Below are 20,857 nucleotides of genomic sequence, written 5' to 3' on the forward strand. Positions count from 1 at the left end.
GTTTGTTTTAACCAACCTTTAACTATTTTCTTATTTTCACAGTGAAGAAAAAATCATGGAAAACATCTTTCTGCCTTTTTCTTTGTAGAATATTCGTTAGCGTTAATAACATGAAACTGAACGATAACTAATTCGCGTTCAAGTTTGATTGTGGTTTTTGGTAGATATTTTGATTCTGGTAAGAGTGTTGCTTCTTTCATAGAAGCACAAAAAAAAATCAGTTGTCGCCTTTTGTTTGTTATAAAAAACAAAATGAACAGTTTCAGGTACCGGAAAAAGCCCGTTGTACTTCTCATTGCATATGTAATTGTACAAAGAGTTACCAGTTAAATTTTGAGGTCAACCGGATTTGAAGTAGGATTTTCAGGACTGGGGGGGGGGTGGAGAAATTATAGACGCTTGATTTTCTTGCGTTTTAGTCTCTCTTTATCGGAATTTATTCCAAACAGCCATTGTGCACTTTTGGACTTACCAATCTATTCTCAAGAATACTTTGGAGCAATAATTAGTCCTATCTTAAACATCGAACTCACTTCATAACTCGTTATTTCCACTAAAAATCCTCTTTTGCAAATTTTTTGACCTTTTGAAGCTCCAATACTTTAGTTACTGCTTTTTCTTGACAATAAGGATTCCTTCCTCTGTATAATTACTAAAACTTTAGTTATATTTTTTTACCTAGCTCTTGTTTCAATTAAGTTCTGTAAATTTCCCAAATTTCACCTGATGTACTCAACTGTATGAAAATTTGAAAATCAGAACACCAACAATTTTTTTGCCTTATTTACTCAGATTTGTTCCAAATGTGCCCCATAATCACAAATTCACTTTGAAATTATCATTACACTGGATGTTCATTATGATCGCTTTACATTTTATCCAAAACTACAACTAAATACAGAAACAAACAAAAGTCGATTGCAGTTTTTTTTAATTTCATTTCTTCATTCATATCCTTTCAACCAACCATCTGATCCATTTAATTGCGTTTTGATAACAAACCTGTCTGGTTATTCTACAAAGACAGGAAAGACCTGCCCACTTACACCATAAAAGAACCATTTTTAGTTAACAAAATTCTTTTTTCCTACCATTCACAAAATAAAACAATTGGTAAGTGTAATTTTTACTATATAGTAATCTTCTTCTTCAAACAAGAAATTTGGTGACAAGTATTTTTATCTGCTGTTCTTAATTTTCTATCCTCATGCTGTGGGTAACCATTAGATGCAAACAAAAGTCCTTTTTCTTGGAAAAATTCAAATTTGGCCGACAACTCCTTCAAAACATATCTTTTGTTTTTCTCTCTTCTTTAGCAGTAATTTTTTCTAGTTAGCATACCCATTACATCCTTCCTGAGAACACTAACTGGTAACCCTAAACATGTAGCTACCAATAGGGAGTAAATACTCACTTTTTTATAGCAAAATGGCTAATAGAGGGTGCATTTTTTGGGATTTGGGGGGAATTCATAAATAAATATCGTTGTTTTTCCCAAGCTCTTCCATTGTGGGAAAAATTCAAATTTGGCCGACAAATCTTTCAAAGCATATCTATTGTTTTTCTCTCTTCTTTAGCAGTAATTTTTTCTAGTTAGCATACCAATTATATCCTTCCTGAGAACACTAACCGGTAACCCTAAACTTGTAGCTACCTATAGGGAATGAATAATCACTTTTATTATAGCAAAATGGCTATTAGAGGGTTCATTTTTTTGGGATTTGGGGGAATTCATAAATAAATATCGTTGCCTTTCCCAAGCTCTTCCATTCTTTTTTCTGCTGTTATCATACTTTGTTCTTTTTGTTTAGTGAACTCAGAGTTTCATTCTGAATATTTCTGACAACTTGATCATTTTGCTAAGCTAGTCTCCATTTTGTTTACTTAAATAACAATCAATCAATTCGCTCCAACTTATGTCGCTCAAATTCGTTCGTTTTGTTTGCATAGTCATTATGCTCAAGATTAGCTCCTAAACTCTGCAAACCAATTAACCAGTGAAATTGCAAGTTTCAAGGTCATGTAAGTTCAACGATTTGCAGTAAAAATTCCACAACCCGACTAGTCTCTTAAAAACACCAGGGCTCGATTTCATCGGTCACTGAAACTTCAAGGTAGAGTGCTCAGTTTGAAGATTGAACTTACGCTGAAAGAAGTAAAAGTCTAATTTAGGACACTACGTTTAGGGTAAAAAGATAACTTAGTTAGAAATCTAGCTTTCGACACTTGAATCAAACCGCTATAAATAATGGGTTGCTTCGCTATCGGAGACGGAAACGTTTGGTTTATTTCAACTCCTTCATATTTTTAATGATGAAACTTTTCTTTCATTCATCTACAAAATTAAATACGTTAGAACAATCTTAGTCCCTATCTCTAAATACGTCAGACAAAATCTTAATCCCCCTCGGGTGACTTAAGATTTTGTTCTAACATATACTAAGTATGCTATTCACCAAAACTTCTGAGGAAACAAGTTTATGGCCTGATGTGCGGTTCTTAATCGAGTTTGAGTCCCCTTAGTCAGTCAACTCCTCTCCCCTTCATTGCACCCCCCGAATGCTGGCATCCCTACGCCCTACTACCGAAGCCAACTGCTCGACGGTCGTTCTAGAGTAGATCGCCCGACGTTAATCGGTTTGGTGAAAAAAGAATTTTTACTGTTGGTTGGGACATTGATGATAGTTTTAACTGTTTATTTTGGAGATTAGCGTTTGATCGATTCTGCGTTTAATTTCGGAGATTTTTGCTCAGGGTGAATGCTAAGAAATAAAAATTAGTTTCTGCCTAATAGCAGGAGCAGCAGGTCATGGCAACATTGTTTCGTCAACGGCCTGTTTTTATCTGCCCTTTTTATTATGCCCACATTTCATGACTGCTCGTCTCATGAGCAGCTTTTATTTTTTCATGACTGGCCACCTTTTCCATGTTAAACTTTTGTGTGGTACCATACCACATTGCAGCTCGATTGGTCATGCAATGATTGTCTGAGCAGTGATTGATGGTCAAGTGAATGTTTAACGTCGAGCAGGGGGCTTTACGGAGGCATTGGATTCAACTGTCAGTAGTTCGCGTGTTAATCATTTACCTTAACTCTTGGCTATTTCGTCAAACAAATTTTTATTTACATTTTTGAATTAATAGATATTTTCCGGGATTCTTTCTTGAAGTCCATCGTTTTTTCAGGAGTCTTTCTTGAGCTATTTAAAACGCTATTCAATATTTATGTCAATTCAAAAACTCAATTTAAGATGCATTTACAAATTTTTCTGTCGGGATTTTAAAAGCTTTGCAGCTAGATTTAGTTGGACTGGAGGTATGAAGTCCTCGTGCATTGTTTGGTCTTCCATAACTTGCTTTCAAACATAGTGTGTAGCAAATATTTTTTTCCGTTGCGATTTTTCGTGTTACCATCTTTCCGTCTGATCGTTTTCCCGTCCGAGCATTTGAACTTTTCTCCGAGCATTTGAACGGGATAAACAGGTACGGACCCGGAGGGCTTTAACTTTGCTCTAGAGCCTTTCGGCTCGCTAGGATCTAAGTATGCGATTCACCGAAACATAATTTCATGGTGTGAAGAGCGGTTAACCCCTCCCCCCCCTCCCCCCCCCCCCCCGTTTAACCCTACCTACCTACCCCCCCCCCCCCCCCACCCCCACGACTTCACCCCAACCCCACTCCACCTCGTGCACTCGCACGCCCGTCACCACCCGTGCTCACTCCCTCGGTCTCCCCTCTTTTCCATGCTCCTCCCACCACCCTTCAATTAAGCTAAAGCTAGCCTTCCTAAACCTCAGCCAGCTACTGACGAAGCCGACGTTGGTCAGTTGTTTATACAAGCCCTTCTTGCCTTATGGGATTTTTGTACTACCGACATTTCGTCCGACCGTTTATTGCCTGAACACCGAATTTTCATGACTTCTGTCTTTAGAAACGGGGTAAACTGGAAAAGCCCAAGGCAATTGAGTCTTTTAGTAGATCATTACTGGTCTCTATGTATGCGATTCACCGAAATGTTGAGGAGACCCCCTACTTTAATCACTACTTCCATACTCCATATATATCACAGTTCGGATAGCTCGTCCGATTTTAATTTTGGTTTTTCATGATTCGGAAAAATCCAAAGGAGAGATTCAATTCTTCGGGATCTGTACTTCGTCCTAATTTAAAGAGAAATTCAAAAACTTTTGCGTTTCATTTTTGAAGCTGTCGATGGAAAGAAAATCCTAATCTTTTTCAGACGGAAATAAAGTCTCAAAATATATTTTAGCTGATACTGGTGCATTTTATTCGTATTATAGAAAGGTTTTTATAGCTGCAAAGTTGTAAGCTGAGCGGAGCTATATTGCGGTGCTCTTGGTTTTTTTGCAATTCAAAGAATTTGAATTGTATTGGGGAGCTGTCTTTTTTTTAAGATCTGTTCACACATTTTCATGATTTTTGAAGTCAAATTTGAGTAGTGATTTTGGTCACGCCGAAACAGGAAATGGAGCGAAAAAGCGAGTGGTTTTGCGGCGTGGAATTTTTTCGCTCTAAATTTGAAGTAGAGTGAGAAAACGGTGTTCGCTTTCTCGCTAGTGGTTTTTTGTTCACATGTGAAAATTTCACTCTAATTTTTACTGTTTTTTCGATTTTTTGGATCGGATTTTTTTCTAAGTGGTTTTCCCAATCCATTAATAGTTCATTCTAGGCTTAGTTTTTTGTTTGAACCAAATTTCTATTTCTCGCTTATGGTTTTTTGTGCACATGCGGCAGTTTGACATCGATTTTCTGTTTTTAAAAATTTTTCTTTTCTAACTGATTTTTTTTAGAAATGGTTTTCCCCAATTCACTCATAGTCTGTTGTTTCCCAATTCACTCATAATTGTTTGTCTAGTCAATGAAAATTCTTTGAATTGTACGTCAGGACTTGTCCTGCTATGTTTTTTTGTTTCGTCGTCTGACGATCTTTTTTCGTTTTACTTTTGTTCCCACAGCAAAGCTGAAAAAGTCAAATTCTCTGAATGACTTCTTCCTCTCACTAACGGCATTTGCGCGCGTGACGTCAATTCTGACTCGCTTTAGCAAAAGTTTTTAGGTTATTTGCGTGATTAGATTTTGATCATACGTGACTTACCTCACTCAATAAACTGACTTTTGCACTTTAAAACTTAAGTTTAGTTTGAATTTGTTTAAGGTCAAAGGAACTCATTTGTGCAGTAAAGGTCCCTAATAAGAGGCTTCTGCGGAATGAATTTTAACAAGCTTTATTAATTTATCGCTGAATGTATTTTACCAGTTTTTTTAGCGGCGTCGATTTTTTTGAATTTAGATCTGTATCTGTTTCTATCTCTATTATATGGCACACAGGTCTATTTCGCAGCTATTCCGGCAATCTGCCGGCTATGTTTGTTCATATTTAGTTAAAGTTTTTCACTGGGGTTTTGAATTTTACAAGTTTTGTTGTACCGTTTCTTTTTGTTGAACAATGGTTAAATTTTTAATTCAAATAGCCAGTATAAATAAAGCAGCGAGAAATGGGCGTTGAATGGTCTGGAACTGAGTTATAGAGAGACAGATGTTTGACTGCATAAATATTCACTAAATGTCTCAACTTATTGAAGTTCAGACTTTGTTCAACAAATTTATGCTGTATTGCATACGGATAAGATCAGAAGAGCAAAGTGATAAAGCGCTGTCATCAAGTTAAAATTCAATAGTCCAACTGGTTGAGATTAGTTGTGAGATTAATAGTCTTCAGTTTAGTATCGGCATTTAGTAAAACTGAATTTAGACGCACAATTTAGAACAAATTTGAGTTTTAGAAAAAAATAGATTGTCAATCTTTTTCATTTGTCCTATTATTTAGTTTTTGGTTTGTTGATAGCTGCAAAGTGGTAGCGAGGTTTTTCGTTTAATCTTTGTTTTTAGTTCTTTGTTACTTTGTCGTCTTCATCAATGATCTTGTAAACATTTGAGTTTTTCATATTCAGAGACTCCTAATAGGAAAGGATAAACCCATAAAGGCTAATATTAGATGCCGGTTACTTGAACTTTGATTTTATAAGTCTTAGTTAATATCTCCAATGCCTATTGGCATTGATTCTACTCCCTGTATCTTATCATTGAGGAACATGCGCATGCATAACTCTGAAATCCAATCAAAAAAGTTCGCATTTATGAAATGTTTTTTTTTTATAATTGGTAATCAATGGCCGCCATTTTCCGCCAATCTGCTGGGTTTATGGTAATCCACGATTTTCTGGCATTTTCCGGGGTTATGCTAATCAATGGCCGCCAATCTGCCGGGTGTGTTTAATTTTCGAAGAGGTGTTAAGGTTATCTATTGTTTATAATTGCCCTCGAACCCAGTTCGAATAATTTTTGGTAGCCGCGTTATTTTCACTCGTTCAATCTATTCAAATTTTTGTCCTGAGAATCTTGATAAACTTGTAAAGCCCGAGAGCATGAGTCTATGTGTACTTCTTTTTAGGCGCTAAGTGCACAGATTACCGAAGCTGCTGGTGAGGGTGACCTTAATGATTTGAGAAATTTTCACCCAACTATCTGCCCCTCCTTCTAAGTCAGTGCGGCTGACCTCCTTAGGTTAAGCTAGCTGCACCCGACGCCAAAATCTTGGATATTGCCGGTTTCTTTTTTGCTTATTCATAAATAAGGAGCTTTTGAGTTATTCTGATTTACTTTCTGAGTTATTGATAGCAGCCTTCATCTTCTTAGCTTGTAGCAACGTGCTCTAAATTTTTTACAATCGAAAGAATTTGGCCAGTAGCGCTGCTCTGTTTTAAGAATAGTTCATACATTCATCTGATGACTTTCAGCTTTCATAACGGGATAAACAGGTAGTTCGTAGAGGGCATGAAACTCCGTCGAGGGAGTTCAGCTGGCTCTATTAGTCTCGAGTGCTCAGTGTGCTGACGTTGTCCAAAAGCCTAAATTATAGGAGGAAAGTTCTTTTTTTGAAGTTTACTGTCAAAATGTTTGCTTTTCCTCGGTTTTCTGCTCCTTTTTGTTGAATGGTTCTTACCTTGATGTTGATCGCAGTTCAGTTAAAGTGGTCTCTCATATTGGGGAATTTTTTTTATTCATATCTGTCCCTGAGGTATATGTATTGATGATGCCAGCTTAACAAAAAATTTTTTGCCTTGTTTTTTACTTTTAGAAAAGTGTGTTCAAGAAGTTGCGCATATCTCATTAGGCAAATATCAGGAACACAAAACTTTTCAGCTGAAGAATTAGCTTCAGAATAATTGGCCAATTTTGCGGTAATTTTTGCTATTATAAATTTTGGCTATTTTTAAAAGCTTTTGTCATTTGTCTGTTTGTCTCTTTACATTTTAGTTGGCTTGCAGATAATGCTTTAGTCTAGCACGACGGCTTTGAACTCCAGCCTAGTCGCAATTTTTTGCGACTAGGCTGGAGTTCACTCTAAATTGGCGCGCCTTGTGTTCTAGAGAAATTTGTCTTTCCTTTGTCGGTTTATATCCGACTTTTCTTCTTTATTTATAGTTTCTAGCGTTCTAATATTGGCTAATATAGCCAATTTTTAAAATTATTTTTCGCTATCTCAAGTTTTAGTAGTTGGGGAATATTTTTGCCTGCTTGGTTTGCAATGCTCAACTAGTCTGTCGGTTCTTTAGATTCTATTGCAGAACTAGCCTTGCTATGTTTTTTTCTTGCTGTGGATTTTTTGAATTTTTAAAAAAACCACAGCAAGAAAAAAAACCACCTGCTTTTTTAAAATTTAACCAGTGATCAGGTGGGCAGTCTAAAACAGAGGGCCAGCCCATGAAGCCCTTTTGATACACTGTATTTGAACTTTGATCTAATTAGTCTCAGAAGTTACGAAGTCTGATAATAATCCATGTATCCTCTTATTAGGAAACAGGATTTTGCCTAACTACAAAATGCAATCAAAATAGCACGCACTTGTGGCATTTTTTGTAGGACAATGACCTTTTTTGTGTTCCTGTTTTGATCTCAATAGGGGTCGTGGAATCTTCCGGGTATGTTTCGACTTCCAAATGCAATTAGTACCTTCTTTAAATTTCATCTTAGATACTTTTTTAGCTGCTCCTTCCGGATGAAGCAGGCTACAATCTATTTGAGCCCCTGTTAGTCCCCGTTTGAAAGCAATTTGTACGAGATTAGGTCTTACGTTTTTGATTGTTCTTACCATGTGAAGAGGTTCTTTTTGGGGGGTTCAGTGTGATCGGTTTCATTGAAAACTTTATTGAATGCGTTGATCAAAATTTAGGGTTAGAATATACATACACTCTACTCTACTACAACCATGTTTTTAATACAGCTAAGGGGGTTTTACAGTATTGCCCCTTTCCATTTTTAAACTTTCTTCCCTAGCTTTTCGGCAGATTTTTAAAATCTGCTCTATTTATTGTGCCACAGATTTTAAATGCTGCCTTGTTTTTTCTTGTCTTTCTCCGATCAACAATTCAGGAGACTATGTTATCCCGGTTTTTTTTCTGCCAATTTTGGGAGACAAAATTGACAGAGCAAAAAGTGGAGCAATAGAGGAGAAAGAGTGGAGCCCAAAAGTTTGAACTTATTTGACGGTTCTTCTGAAACTACGCAGTTACTTGTTTAATAGCTGTGATCTACTAATTCGTGAAAGAATTTTTGTTGAAAGCTATGTGAATTTGAGCGTGTACCCTAACTATAAATGTGTCTTGTAGATGTTTAACTCCGGGCAGGAGCCCATTTACGTTCGAAATCACTCTCGACCCTCGCCTAACCGACGGGTAAGTGAGTCACCCATTGACGCGACTGAACATATCATAAGTAAATCTCACTGGGCTTCGATTTGTAACAGTCAGCTCTGCTTGTGTGCCGCAGCAGAGTCTCAATATGTTGTCAGTGATATCGATGTTGATTTATGATAACATGACATGTCATGAAAACGACAGCTTCCTTTCGATCTTAAAGTTTTTGCAAATATAAATTGATGTGCTGCTAAATGTGTAACGTCAAGTTAACTTAACCACGGGGCAGATACATAAATACCTTTAATGAAGTACAGTGTTATATTAGTTCGCCTCAACTTTTCACCTCTCTTCAGATAATTGGTTAAATAGATGTATATAAACAATGGTCCCGAAGTCTGAGGTAGTGGGTTTTGTTCTGAATGCAGAAATAAGTTGCAACACGTTGTTGTCAATAGTGAACAATTAAGTCTTAACATTTCGGAAGCTGGCGGTTTCTATAAAAGTAAAGATGATTTGGTGCTGAAGAGTAAAGTATGCGAATCTCTGTTGTGAGCCAGTACAGTATATACTCGATGGTTGACGTTGTCTTTAGTAGATAAGAATTACTCTGTTGGCACTCAAGTTATATCAAGACTCACTCAATCGGAGCAGTTTTCACAGAAATTGACGGGAACCCTCGTAATTAGATTAGGAGTCAAACTAATTCCCCTCACTAACAATGAAGTTCCTTCCTGATTTAAAAGAATCACCTGTCATTGATCAGTGATCAATTTTGTCCTAATATTTTACGGATGCGCATCTGCTGAAATGGTGCAGAATTATTTGTGGCCGAGAACTAAAATGATTTAAAATTTGACAGTAATGTAGTCTACAGTTTTCAATGTTATAAAGTGTTGGCCTTTTCATCGCTTTTCTCTTATCTGCTGGATAATTTCATTTTTTGGTTATTGAATTATCTTGAGGTAACTAAATGTTTTGCATGCATCCAGCGTTAAGAGTAACAAGGGGAACAAGGTCGAAACAAATGTAGCTTTCATTTGTCTTATGGATTGGTTCATTTAGGTGTCTGAACTGGTGGTACCTGCTGGAGGCAGCGGTAGTGGCAGTAGCAGTAGTCCTTGTACCAAAGTGAACAATGAGAGGGAGTGTTTAGGACACCCTGAATGTGCCTGGTGTCGTAACAAGAACAACATGGGCATCGACAGCTGTCTCCATCGCAACTCACATCCACTGGTCTGTTCTGATCTGCGCTAACAATTTGCTCCGATTTTCCAACTCGAATGAAAACTTAATTTCTCCGGCATATTTTGCCAAAAAGGCAAAGGGAATATTCTAATCAACTGATGTCAAGATTGAAGATTGCTGCAAATTAACTCCTGAAAGATAGTTGTCGCAATCTTACTTCAGCCTTACTAACATGATTGATCACTTTAGCCTGGGAGCTGTCAAAAGTTTTTAATTGACCTCGACCGCAGTTACAAGCAATTATTGTAGTCGTGTCTTTGTAATGCAAAGTTTTCGCCTCACCATTTTTGAGTTCTTAGTTGAGTGTTACGGCGTAATCTTAGTGAGCCATGAGTAGTATAAGTAAATGACTAGTTGTAACACTAGGGGGGTCACGCACTAAAAAAACGACCCCCTCATTTTTGGCCGAAAATACAAATTTTCAAAAAATTTTAGAATTGATCCCTCCCATCCAAGGGAGGGTATTAATATTCATATTAGAGATTTAGTGGCGAAATGTAAAGATTTAGAGGGGGTCGTTTTTTTACAGTGCGTGACCCCCCCCCCCCCCCCCTCCCTAGTGTTACTACTAGTCATTTACTTATACTACTGCCATGCCGGATTTTAAAGGCAACCCCATTCACAGCTTTAAGCACCTCTGCTCAATGGGCTGCAGTTTACCCCTGTAATGCAAATTAAAAGTGCGCCAAAATTGGCTCCATTTTTTCACTTTATCTTATTAGTGGTTTATATTAACCTGTGATGACGTCATTTGAAGCACCTTTGGGACCTTCTTCTCCACAAGCCGTGGCTTGTACGAAAAGTTGGCAGAATGTTATATATGTAAATTGACTTTTTGAATAACTTTTTTATTATAGCTGCGAAGCTGTAAGCTGAGCGAAGCTATATTGCGGTGCTCTTGGTTTTTTTTACAATTCAAAGAATTTGAATTGTATTGGGGCGCTGTCTTTTTTTTTAAGATCTGTTCACACATTTTCATGATTTCTGAAGTCAAATTGTAGTGATGTTGGTCACGCCGAAACAGGAAATGGAGCGAAAATGCGAGTGGTTTTGCGGTGTAAAATTTTTTTGCTCTAATTTTAAAGTAGAGTGAGAAAACGGTGTTAGAACAAAAATTTGCTTTTTCGCTAGTGATTTTTTGTTCACATGCGGCAATTTTACTTTGATTTTTACTGTTTTTCGATTTTTTTGGATCGGATTTTTTTTTCTAAATGGTTTTCCCAATCCATTCATAGTCCGTTCTAGGTCTAGTTTTCTGTTAAGTCAATGAAAATTCTTTGAATTGTACGTCAGGATTTGTCCTGCTATGTTTTTTGTTTCGTAGTCTGACGCTCTTTTTTCGTTTTACACTTGTTCACACAGCAAAGCTGAAAAATTCAAATTTTTCACGGCATTTGCGCGCGTGACGTCAATTCTGACTCACCTTAGCAAAAGTTTTTAGGTTTTTTACGTGATTAGATTTTGATGATACGTGACTTACCTCACTCAATCAAATGACTTTTGCACTTTAAAACTTAAGTTTAATTTGAATTTGTTTAAGGTCAAAGTGACTCATTTGTGCAGTAAAGGTCCCTAATAAGAGGTTTCTGCAGAATTAATTTTAACAAGCTTTATGAATTTATCGCTGAATGTTTTTTACCTAGTTTTTTGAGGGGCGTCAATTTTCTATTTAGATCTGTATCTGTTTCTATCTATTATATGGCACGCAAGTCTATTCTTTCGCAGCTATTCCGGCAATCTAACGGCTATGTTAGGTTACACATCTAAGTTGGAACAGGAAAACCTATTACCTAGAGATGAGCTAAACATGAAGAAATGCTTGCCATTTGGATTTCGACGTATCTATCATTGAAATAGGTGATAACATTGATTTGGACTTTCTCCGAATTGGATTAAATACTTCGCAAAAAGATGGACTCAACAAAAAGGTCGACCATCAAAATCGGCTTGCCTCTGTACGAGCCTACGTTTATTTTTCTCAAATAGCTTGCACTCCAGTTCTTGTGGCACTCACCAGCTCGCGTAGCCACTTGGTTTTGAAAAGCTCATGCTTGGGTAGGATAGCAAGGAACTTATGGCGGATTGATTCGCGAGACGACTCCTAGATGCGTTAATCCGATGTTTTTACAGCTGCGAAGCTGTAAGCTGAGCGAAGCTATGTTGCGGTGTTCTTGGTTTTTTTTACGATGAATTTGAATTGTATTGGGGCGCTGTCTGTTTTTTAAGATCTGTTCACACATTTTCATGATTTTTGAAGTCAATTTGGAGTGGTGATTTTGGTCTGGCCGAAACAGGAAGTGGAGCGAAAAAGCGAATGGTTCGCGTCGTGAATTTTTTTTGCTCTAATTTTAAAGTAGAGTGAGAAAACGGTGTTTGAACAAAAATTCGCTTTCTCGCTATGGTTTTTTGTTCACATGCGGCACTTTCACTTTGGTTTTTTCTGTTTTTTCGATTTTTTGGATCGGATTTTTTTCTAAATGGATTTCCCAATCCTTTCATAGTCCGCTCTATGTCTAGTTTTCTGTTAAGTCAATGAAAATTCTTTGAAATGTAAGTCAGCATTTGTCCTGCTATGTTTTTTGTTTCGTCGTCTGACGCTCTTTTTTCGTTTTGCATTTGTTCACACAGCGAAGACGAAAAAGTCAAATTTTCTGAATGACCTCTTCCTCTCACTAACGGCATTTGCGCGCGTGACGTCATTTCTCACTCGCTTTAGCAAAAGTTTTTAGGTTATTTGCGTGATTTGATTTTGATCATGCGTGACTTACCTCACTCAATAAACTGACTTTTGCACTTTAAAACTTCAAACTTTAATGATTAATTTGAATTTGTTTAAGGTCAAAGGGACTCATTTGTGCAGTAAAGGTCCCTAATAAGAGGCTTCTGCAGAATGAATTTTTAACAAGCTTTATTAATTTATCGCTGAATGTTTTTTACCTAGTTTTTTGAGGGGCGTCAATTTTCTATTTAGATCTGTATCTATTATATGGCACGCAGGTCTATTCTTTCGCAGCTGTTCCGGCAATCTGCCGGCTATGTTAGGTTACACATGTAAATTGGAACAGGAAAACCTATTCCCTAGAGAACATTAGCTAAACATGAAGAAATGCTCGCCATTTGGATTTCGACGTATCTATCATTGAAATAGGTGATATTGATTTGGACTTTCTCCGAATTGGATTGAATACTTTGCAAAAAGATGGACTCAACAAAAAGGTCGACCATCAAAATCGGCTTGCCTCTGTACGAGCCTACGTTTATTTTTCTCAAATAGCTTGCACTCCAGTTTTTGTGGCACTCACCAGCTCGCGTAGCCACTTGGTTTTGAAAAGCTCATGCTTGGGTAGGATAGCAAGGAACTTATGGCGGATTGATTCGCGAGACGACTCCTAGATGCGTTAATCCGATGTTTTTACAGCTGCGAAGCTGTAAGCTGAGCGAAGCTATGTTGCGGTGTTCTTGGTTTTTTTACGATGAATTTGAATTGTATTGGGGCGCTGTCTGTTTTTTAAGATCTGTTCACACATTTTCATGATTTTTGAAGTCAATTTGGAGTGGTGATTTTGGTCTGGCCGAAACAGGAAGTGGAGCGAAAAAGCGAATGGTTCGCGTCGTGAATTTTTTTTGCTCTAATTTTAAAGTAGAGTGAGAAAACGGTGTTTGAACAAAAATTCGCTTTCTCGCTATGGTTTTTTGTTCACATGCGGCACTTTCACTTTGGTTTTTTCTGTTTTTTCGATTTTTTGGATCGGATTTTTTTCTAAATGGATTTCCCAATCCTTTCATAGTCCGCTCTATGTCTAGTTTTCTGTTAAGTCAATGAAAATTCTTTGAAATGTAAGTCAGCATTTGTCCTGCTATGTTTTTTGTTTCGTCGTCTGACGCTCTTTTTTCGTTTTGCATTTGTTCACACAGCGAAGACGAAAAAGTCAAATTTTTTGAATGACCTCTTCCTCTCACTAACGGCATTTGCGCGCGTGACGTCATTTCTCACTCGCTTTAGCAAAAGTTTTTAGGTTATTTGCGTGATTTGATTTTGATCATGCGTGACTTACCTCACTCAATAAACTGACTTTTGCACTTTAAAACTTCAAACTTTAATGATTAATTTGAATTTGTTTAAGGTCAAAGGGACTCATTTGTGCAGTAAAGGTCCCTAATAAGAGGCTTCTGCAGAATGAATTTTTAACAAGCTTTATTAATTTATCGCTGAATGTTTTTTACCTAGTTTTTTGAGGGGCGTCAATTTTCTATTTAGATCTGTATCTATTATATGGCACGCAGGTCTATTCTTTCGCAGCTGTTCCGGCAATCTGCCGGCTATGTTAGGTTACACATGTAAATTGGAACAGGAAAACCTATTCCCTAGAGAACATTAGCTAAACATGAAGAAATGCTCGCCATTTGGATTTCGACGTATCTATCATTGAAATAGGTGATATTGATTTGGACTTTCTCCGAATTGGATTGAATACTTTGCAAAAAAGATGGACTCAACAAAAAGGTCGACCATCAAAATCGACTCGTCTCTGTACGAGCCTACGTTTATTTTTCTCAAATAGCTTGCACTCCAGTCTTGTGTCACTCACCAGATCGCGTAGCCACTTGGTTTCGAAAAGCTCATGCTTAGGTAGGATAGCGAGGCACCGGTGGCGGATTGATTCGCGAGAGGACTCGTAGATGCGTTAATCCGATGTTTTTACAGCTGCGAAGCTGTAAGCTGAGCGAAGCTATGTTGCGGTGTTCTTGGTTTTTTTTACGATGAATTTGAATTGTATTGGGGCGCTGTCTGTTTTTTAAGATCTGTTCACACATTTTCATGATTTTTGAAGTCAATTTGGAGTGGTGATTTTGGTCTGGCCGAAACAGGAAGTGGAGCGAAAAAGCGAATGGTTCGCGTCGTGAATTTTTTTCGCTCTAATTTTAAAGTAGAGTGAGAAAACGGTGTTTGAACAAAAATTCGCTTTCTCGCTATGGTTTTTTGTTCACATGCGGCAATTTCACTTTGGTTTTTACTATTTTTCAATTTTCTGGATCTGATTGTTTCTAAATGGTCCTCCCAATCCATTCATAGTTCATTCCAGATCTAGTTTTTTGTATAGTCAATGAAAATTCTTTGAATTGTACGTCAGGACTTGTCCTGCTATGTTTTTTTGTTTCGTCGTCTGACGCTCTTTTTTCGTTCTACGTTTGTTCACACATCAACGCTGAAAGAGTCAAATTTTCTGAATTAATTCTTCCTCTCACTAACGGCATTTGCGCTTGTGACGTCATTTCTCACTCGCTTTAGCAAAAGTTTAGGTTATTTGCGTGATTAGATTTTGATCATGCGTGACTTACCTCACTCAATAAACTGACTTTTGCACTTTAAAACGTAAGTATAGTTTGAATTTGTTTAAGGTCAAAGGAACTCATTTGTGCAGTAAAGGTCCCTGATAAGAGGCTTCTGCGGAATGAATTTTACAAGCTTTATTAATTTATCGCTGAATGTATTTTACCAGTTTTTTGAGCGGCGCCAATTTTTTTGAATTTAGATCTGTATCTGTTTCTATTTCTTATGTGGCACGCAGGTCTATTCTTTCGCTGCTATTCCGACAATCTGCCAGCTTTGTTAATTCAATTTCTGAAGGCAGATTACTACTGCTTCACAATTTACAATAGTTCACGATCAATTGACCATTCAGAACTACCAAATAGCAGATGCTCGTCTAGTGGTGATCTCTGAAGAATATTTCAAATCACGTGGAGAACAAAAATGATTTATTCTGTATGTTTCCAGAAATAAGTTTATGATTCAAGCTTTGTTTTAAAGCATATAATTTTTTATTGCGATGAGGACTTGAGATCCATTTTGTTAGCTTTTTTGTTTCTTGTCTGATTTTACACAACGTACAGCTGTCAAAATATTTAAATTTGCCGGAGCAGCACAGTCAATTATTAAGTTTATCCTGATTAAATTGTTGCAGAAGTGCCCCCAGTCTTTTGAAGAGCAGTTCACTGGGTGTCGGACTCTTAAATTTAATTTAAATAAAGAGAAGAGCCTGTTGGGAAGCTCACAAGTCTTAAAGGGACGGCAATAAAGCTCCCAACATGCTAATAAACTATTACTTTTCGTTTAGAAAATTTGCGGTTCTGAAGAGAACTTCGACCGGAGCTACTGTCCTGGAGTTTGTTCTGCCCTGACCGACTGTCAGTCGTGTGCTCTGTGGGGATCTGGACAACCCAATCAAGTGAGTTGTGGCTGGTGCTCTCACGCACACAAGTGCATGCCCAAAGAAGAAATCTCCAAGTGCATCAAACAAGCAGAGATAGAACAATGGCGGGGATTCCTTGACCTAAATGTAGATCCAATGACCAAACGAGTTCCATTCATTGACACTTTTGACGCATGTCAGAAAGCTGAAAATTTTCGGGGCATTATTTTGGAAGAGCATCAGTTTCCGCGTAATGGCATTTACCCACATGGAATCTATTTCCTGCCCAAAGTGGAGAGGAATGATTCTTTTGCACTGGAAAAATTGAAGCTATCTAAGAGTTTTTGGGATTCGGCGATTAACGCGAATAACGAAGATGCATATATTTTATTCAATACGTCGCTCAACGTATCATTCCAAGCCAACGATCGGGATAAAAAGTTCAGACTTCTTGGCACGACAAGTCGTCTAAGCCAGACTATTACGGTGTCAAATGAGCAAGCTTATGTGGATGCAGCAAAGTGCATTGGAGATTCATCTGTGGAAAACATTGTTTGCCTCACTCCCATGCAAGAGGCATACTCAAATGTAAAAGTTAACTTTGAGCAGATGCTCCATCCCCTTGCTCTTAACGGCAAAGACTTCAAATTCCAATTGTCTCTCAAGCTCTCTGGAGTTGAGAACTCCTTGGCAGTCATCCCAAGCTCTTATGTTTTCGCCCCGGAAACTTGGTCTGTGGACGAATGCAACGCCCAAAAATCCTGCTTCGCTTGTCTTCGAAATGCAGCTTGTGGCTGGTTCTCGTCGCGTGATCGACCAGCGGTAGCTCGGTGCTATCACAAATCAGCAACAACCTTAACACTGACCATTACTCCTCAGCATTGTGTAAACTGTTCTGATTTCACCAATTGCTTGTCTTGTGTAGATAGAGATAACAACGGTCAATGTATTTGGTGGCAAAATCCCGGGAATTCGATGAAAGTTGACACTGCTAGGTGCATTGAGAGGCCACCAGAAGGCCATGAAATTTTAGGCAACAACCCTACTAATGCTAACGAGTGTTTTGAGCCCTGTATCAAACGAAGGAATTGTTCCGCATGCACGGCCAGCAGCCAGATTGCGTCTCATTGCGCGTGGTGTAATGACCCCCCTGTTTGCTTTCCATTCCAATCATACCTGACCTCATTTCCGTATGGATCATGCAAGTCCTGGGTGGACGCAAAGTCACCTGACGTAGATGAGCAGTGCAAAGACTGCAGCCAGCACAGCACTTGCGACAGTTGTACGAATCAATACGGGTGCGGCTTTTGCTATTACAAGAGTGGGGAAGGAATGTGTGTGTCGGGAGGCTTTCTACCCGACAGTGCTGATCAGAATGCTTTCTGTCATTCGAGGCTGAACGGAGTGAAAGCCAAGTTCAACTACACTTACAGTGTGTGCCCTGAGAAGAACTGCAAAGGTAGGGATGACTACTGCGAGGCACCCAAAACGTGCGAAAAGAGTAAAAGCAATCCGGGAAAATACGAATGTGCTTGTAGAAAGGGGACTACTTGGAAGGAGGCCACATTGCAGTGCAAAGAGACATGTAATCCCTCTTGTGTGCATGGAGGTTGTGTAAATGATACTGTGTGTGAGTGCAAACAAGGATACACAGGCAAGGACTGCAGCATCGACTGTGGATGTAACATGCGTGCCAACTGTACCAAAGTTGGAGTGTGTGGACCTTGTGTGGAAGGCTACTGGGGATCAAAATGTCAGTTTTGTTCGGAGATGTTCTTCAGAAATAAAACGGGACAATGTGAAAAGTGTAGATGTAACGATCACGGCACCGGCTGTAATGAGAAAGGAGAGTGTAGTTGTGTTAACAACACCATTGGTCGTAACTGTGAGAAATGTGACGAGAGTTATTACGGAGACCCAAGGAACGGAGGCATCTGCTACAAAGGCTGCTCTAGTGGACAAGCTGTTCTGACTAATACGGAGGGCATCATCTATCTGGGTTCTAAAGGTGGCAGTGAGATCACAAATGCAAAAAATGTATCCTCGTGTATTTGGAAAATAACTCACAAGAAACAAGCAGGATTACAGGACAAACAGCCTTCGTTCATTCCTAAGATGGTTTTGACGATAACGCGAATTAATGTGATGTGTAACTACCAGTTCGTCAATGTGTATGATGGGGAGCCGAGCAACATGAATGGCTTGAGTGGCGACACGGGTGGCCTTGATGACTCACCTTCTGCGATGCAAACTCCATCTGGTTCGTCCACTTCGAAGCTTTTGGGCTCTTTCTGTGGCCGAACAACATCAGACCAGACGCCAGAACGTGTTGTGATAGCCGATACAGGAGCGATGACAATTGTATTCAATACGAAAAAACGAGAGGGAACGGGAATAAATAGTCTACAGTTTTTTGAAGCCGAACATACAGTGTTGACGGAGCCATGTCCCGATAAAGAACATTTCAAAGTCACTTCTGGAGCCGGCAGTACAGGTGGGTCAGTCTGCACGTGTGCCAATGGTTGGGGTGGAAGTTTATGCCGGGTTCGACTTTGCGACGATTCTGCTGGAAGGCCGTGTGCCAACAACGGAGTATGCCAGCCAAATGGTCTGTGTGATTGTAAGCCTCAGTACTGGGGAGAAAATTGCACCGAGCATTCTGAAACCAAGCTTGCAAGGTTCAATTTAGAGTACGATGATTTGTTGGAGGACACGGAAAGTAATTCGGACAAAGCACGTAGTGGACACAGTATGGTGGCGGTTGGAAGTCAAATTTTTATAATCGGAGGATATCTGGCCAAGTCTGCTACGTCACCACCTCGAATAATGACTTTCAATTCAATAAAACGATCCTTGAGTTTCTTTACAAATGCTGGCTTGCACAATAACATACACTATTCACTTTCAGCTGCAGCTTTGGTCCAGGTAGAGAAACAAGATCCTAGTGTGGGAACCGTTCGAAAGGTTGACGCAGTTTACATTTATGGGGGGTTTGGCAGCGGACTTTCCATTAGTGGTAGCATGCAAGTCCAGTATCTGTCATCTAAGTCAGGATCCATGCCAGACTCTGCAGCTGGCACCCTCGCGGACTCTTCTTTGTCTATGAACTACGTCGAAGTGCCTAGTTGGGTTCCAAAATTAGTGGGTCACACTATGACAGCTGCAGAATTAGGAAGAGATATTGAACACAGTGTGCTGTTAATCATTGGAGGTTACTCGCCAGATGAGGGTTACAACAATATGACGATTCTTTATCATGTGCAACGCAACGAATTTGTGCCTTTGCAAATTAAGGGAGATTTTCCATTAGGAATTTACTGCCATTCAACTGTGTTTTATAAATTCTCAAAAGCTTTTTACGTCTATGGTGGTCTGCTTTACGATACCTGGGGATCGCAGAAGGTAGACTTGAGTCGGGTCTTATTTATCGTTACAATTCAGAATTACGGCAACGACTTGTCACAGTGGCAGGCAACATGGACCATAGTAAAGCCGAGAGACAGCAGAAATCCACCAAAAATGATGCTTCATAAGTCAGTTATTGTGAACAATTACATGTTGGTGTTAGGAGGCAGAACTCACGATCATGATTTTACCAACAAGACTTTCATTTATCAGTTTACTTGTAACACATGGCTCATCCCTGACATCAATTTGCCCAGTGACAGTTTTGTAAATTTGGGTCTTTGGGAACCGGTTGTGGGACACGATGCGGTTGCACTCAAAAACAAAGTGTACATATTCGGAGGTTTCAATGGGCGCTATTTATCGCGGGTTGTCAGTTTGGAGATGCCTACAGACATTTGCAATTTAATGAGCAGGAGAGATGAATACGCGGAAGATAGCATAGCTGCAGAAAGATGTTGGAAAGTATCTGGGTGTATGTATTGCCCTCTTGAAAAGCAATCTTGTGTGCAATATAAAGAAAATTCTTTTAACTGTAAACCCAATCCTAATAATCGAATCAAAAATGTCTGTCATTCTACGGCTCTCTCCACTGCAGTGCGCCTGAAGCCTGCGTGTGAGCAACTAACAAGTTGCAACGAGTGTCTATCACCAGATCCTTTTTTGAAATCGGCCTCACCTTGTGTGTGGTGCAAAAAGTGTCAGGTACAACGTTGCATGTCCGCAACTCTTTCATGCAGTTCGCTCAATGTAAATTGCAGGGGGTCGCTAGAATCTGATTACCAGATATTTACTAATCAACAGTCTTGTCCGGAGCAGAGCGTGTGTGTGGCCAGTACTTGCTCGCAGTGCGTGGCGGTGAATGAACGGCTAAAACTTCTGGAAGCCCAGAAAGCAAATGGGAACCCGACTCCTGAATGCATCTTTACCCAAAATGCCAGAAGTGAGTCTCATTTTGAGGGAGCCAAGCAAGTTATCAATTCCAGGCCCATTTTCGACTGGAGTTGTCAAAAGTACTACACGAACATCGTGACAAAGAACGATTTGGATTTTGGAGGATCAAGTACTTTGGAGACCTGCCCCAAGAGATGCTCGGAGTATCTGGACTGCAAGTATGTTTCTCCACTGCTGTTTTCTCGAGGCAGTTGGATTATATCTAGCTCAATCCAGATTGTAATAACAAGTGTGCAAATGCGCCAAGTGGTTTTTTAAGCTCTTAAAACTTGGTTGTCTCTTGTTCTTGACAGCTTTATTTCGGCTGCGTTTGCGCTGAAGAAGTAGACCGTCTATTTA

At 39.0% G+C, this 20,857-nt stretch overlaps 1 protein-coding gene across 9 annotated transcripts in view; it reads left to right on the forward strand.

Moving 5' to 3' along the window:
• Positions 1-20,857, forward strand: part of LOC142358650 (multiple epidermal growth factor-like domains protein 8) — a 142,603-nt gene that overhangs the window by 84,713 nt on the left and 37,033 nt on the right. For 8 of the 9 annotated variants that reach the window (XM_075410125.1, XM_075410127.1, XM_075410126.1 and 5 more), the window contains 3 exons: positions 8,691-8,756; positions 9,783-9,953; positions 16,085-20,676. In XM_075410125.1, coding sequence (XP_075266240.1) covers positions 8,691-8,756; positions 9,783-9,953; positions 16,085-20,676 — 4,829 coding nt within the window. The remainder of the gene's footprint in view (positions 1-8,690; positions 8,757-9,782; positions 9,954-16,084; positions 20,677-20,857) is intronic. The other variant, XM_075410128.1, reaches the window with a different exon arrangement.

This window comes from Convolutriloba macropyga, chromosome 2 (assembly GCF_964194025.1).
Source record: "Convolutriloba macropyga chromosome 2, txConMacr16.3, whole genome shotgun sequence".
NCBI classification, from domain to species: domain Eukaryota; kingdom Metazoa; phylum Xenacoelomorpha; order Acoela; family Convolutidae; genus Convolutriloba; species Convolutriloba macropyga.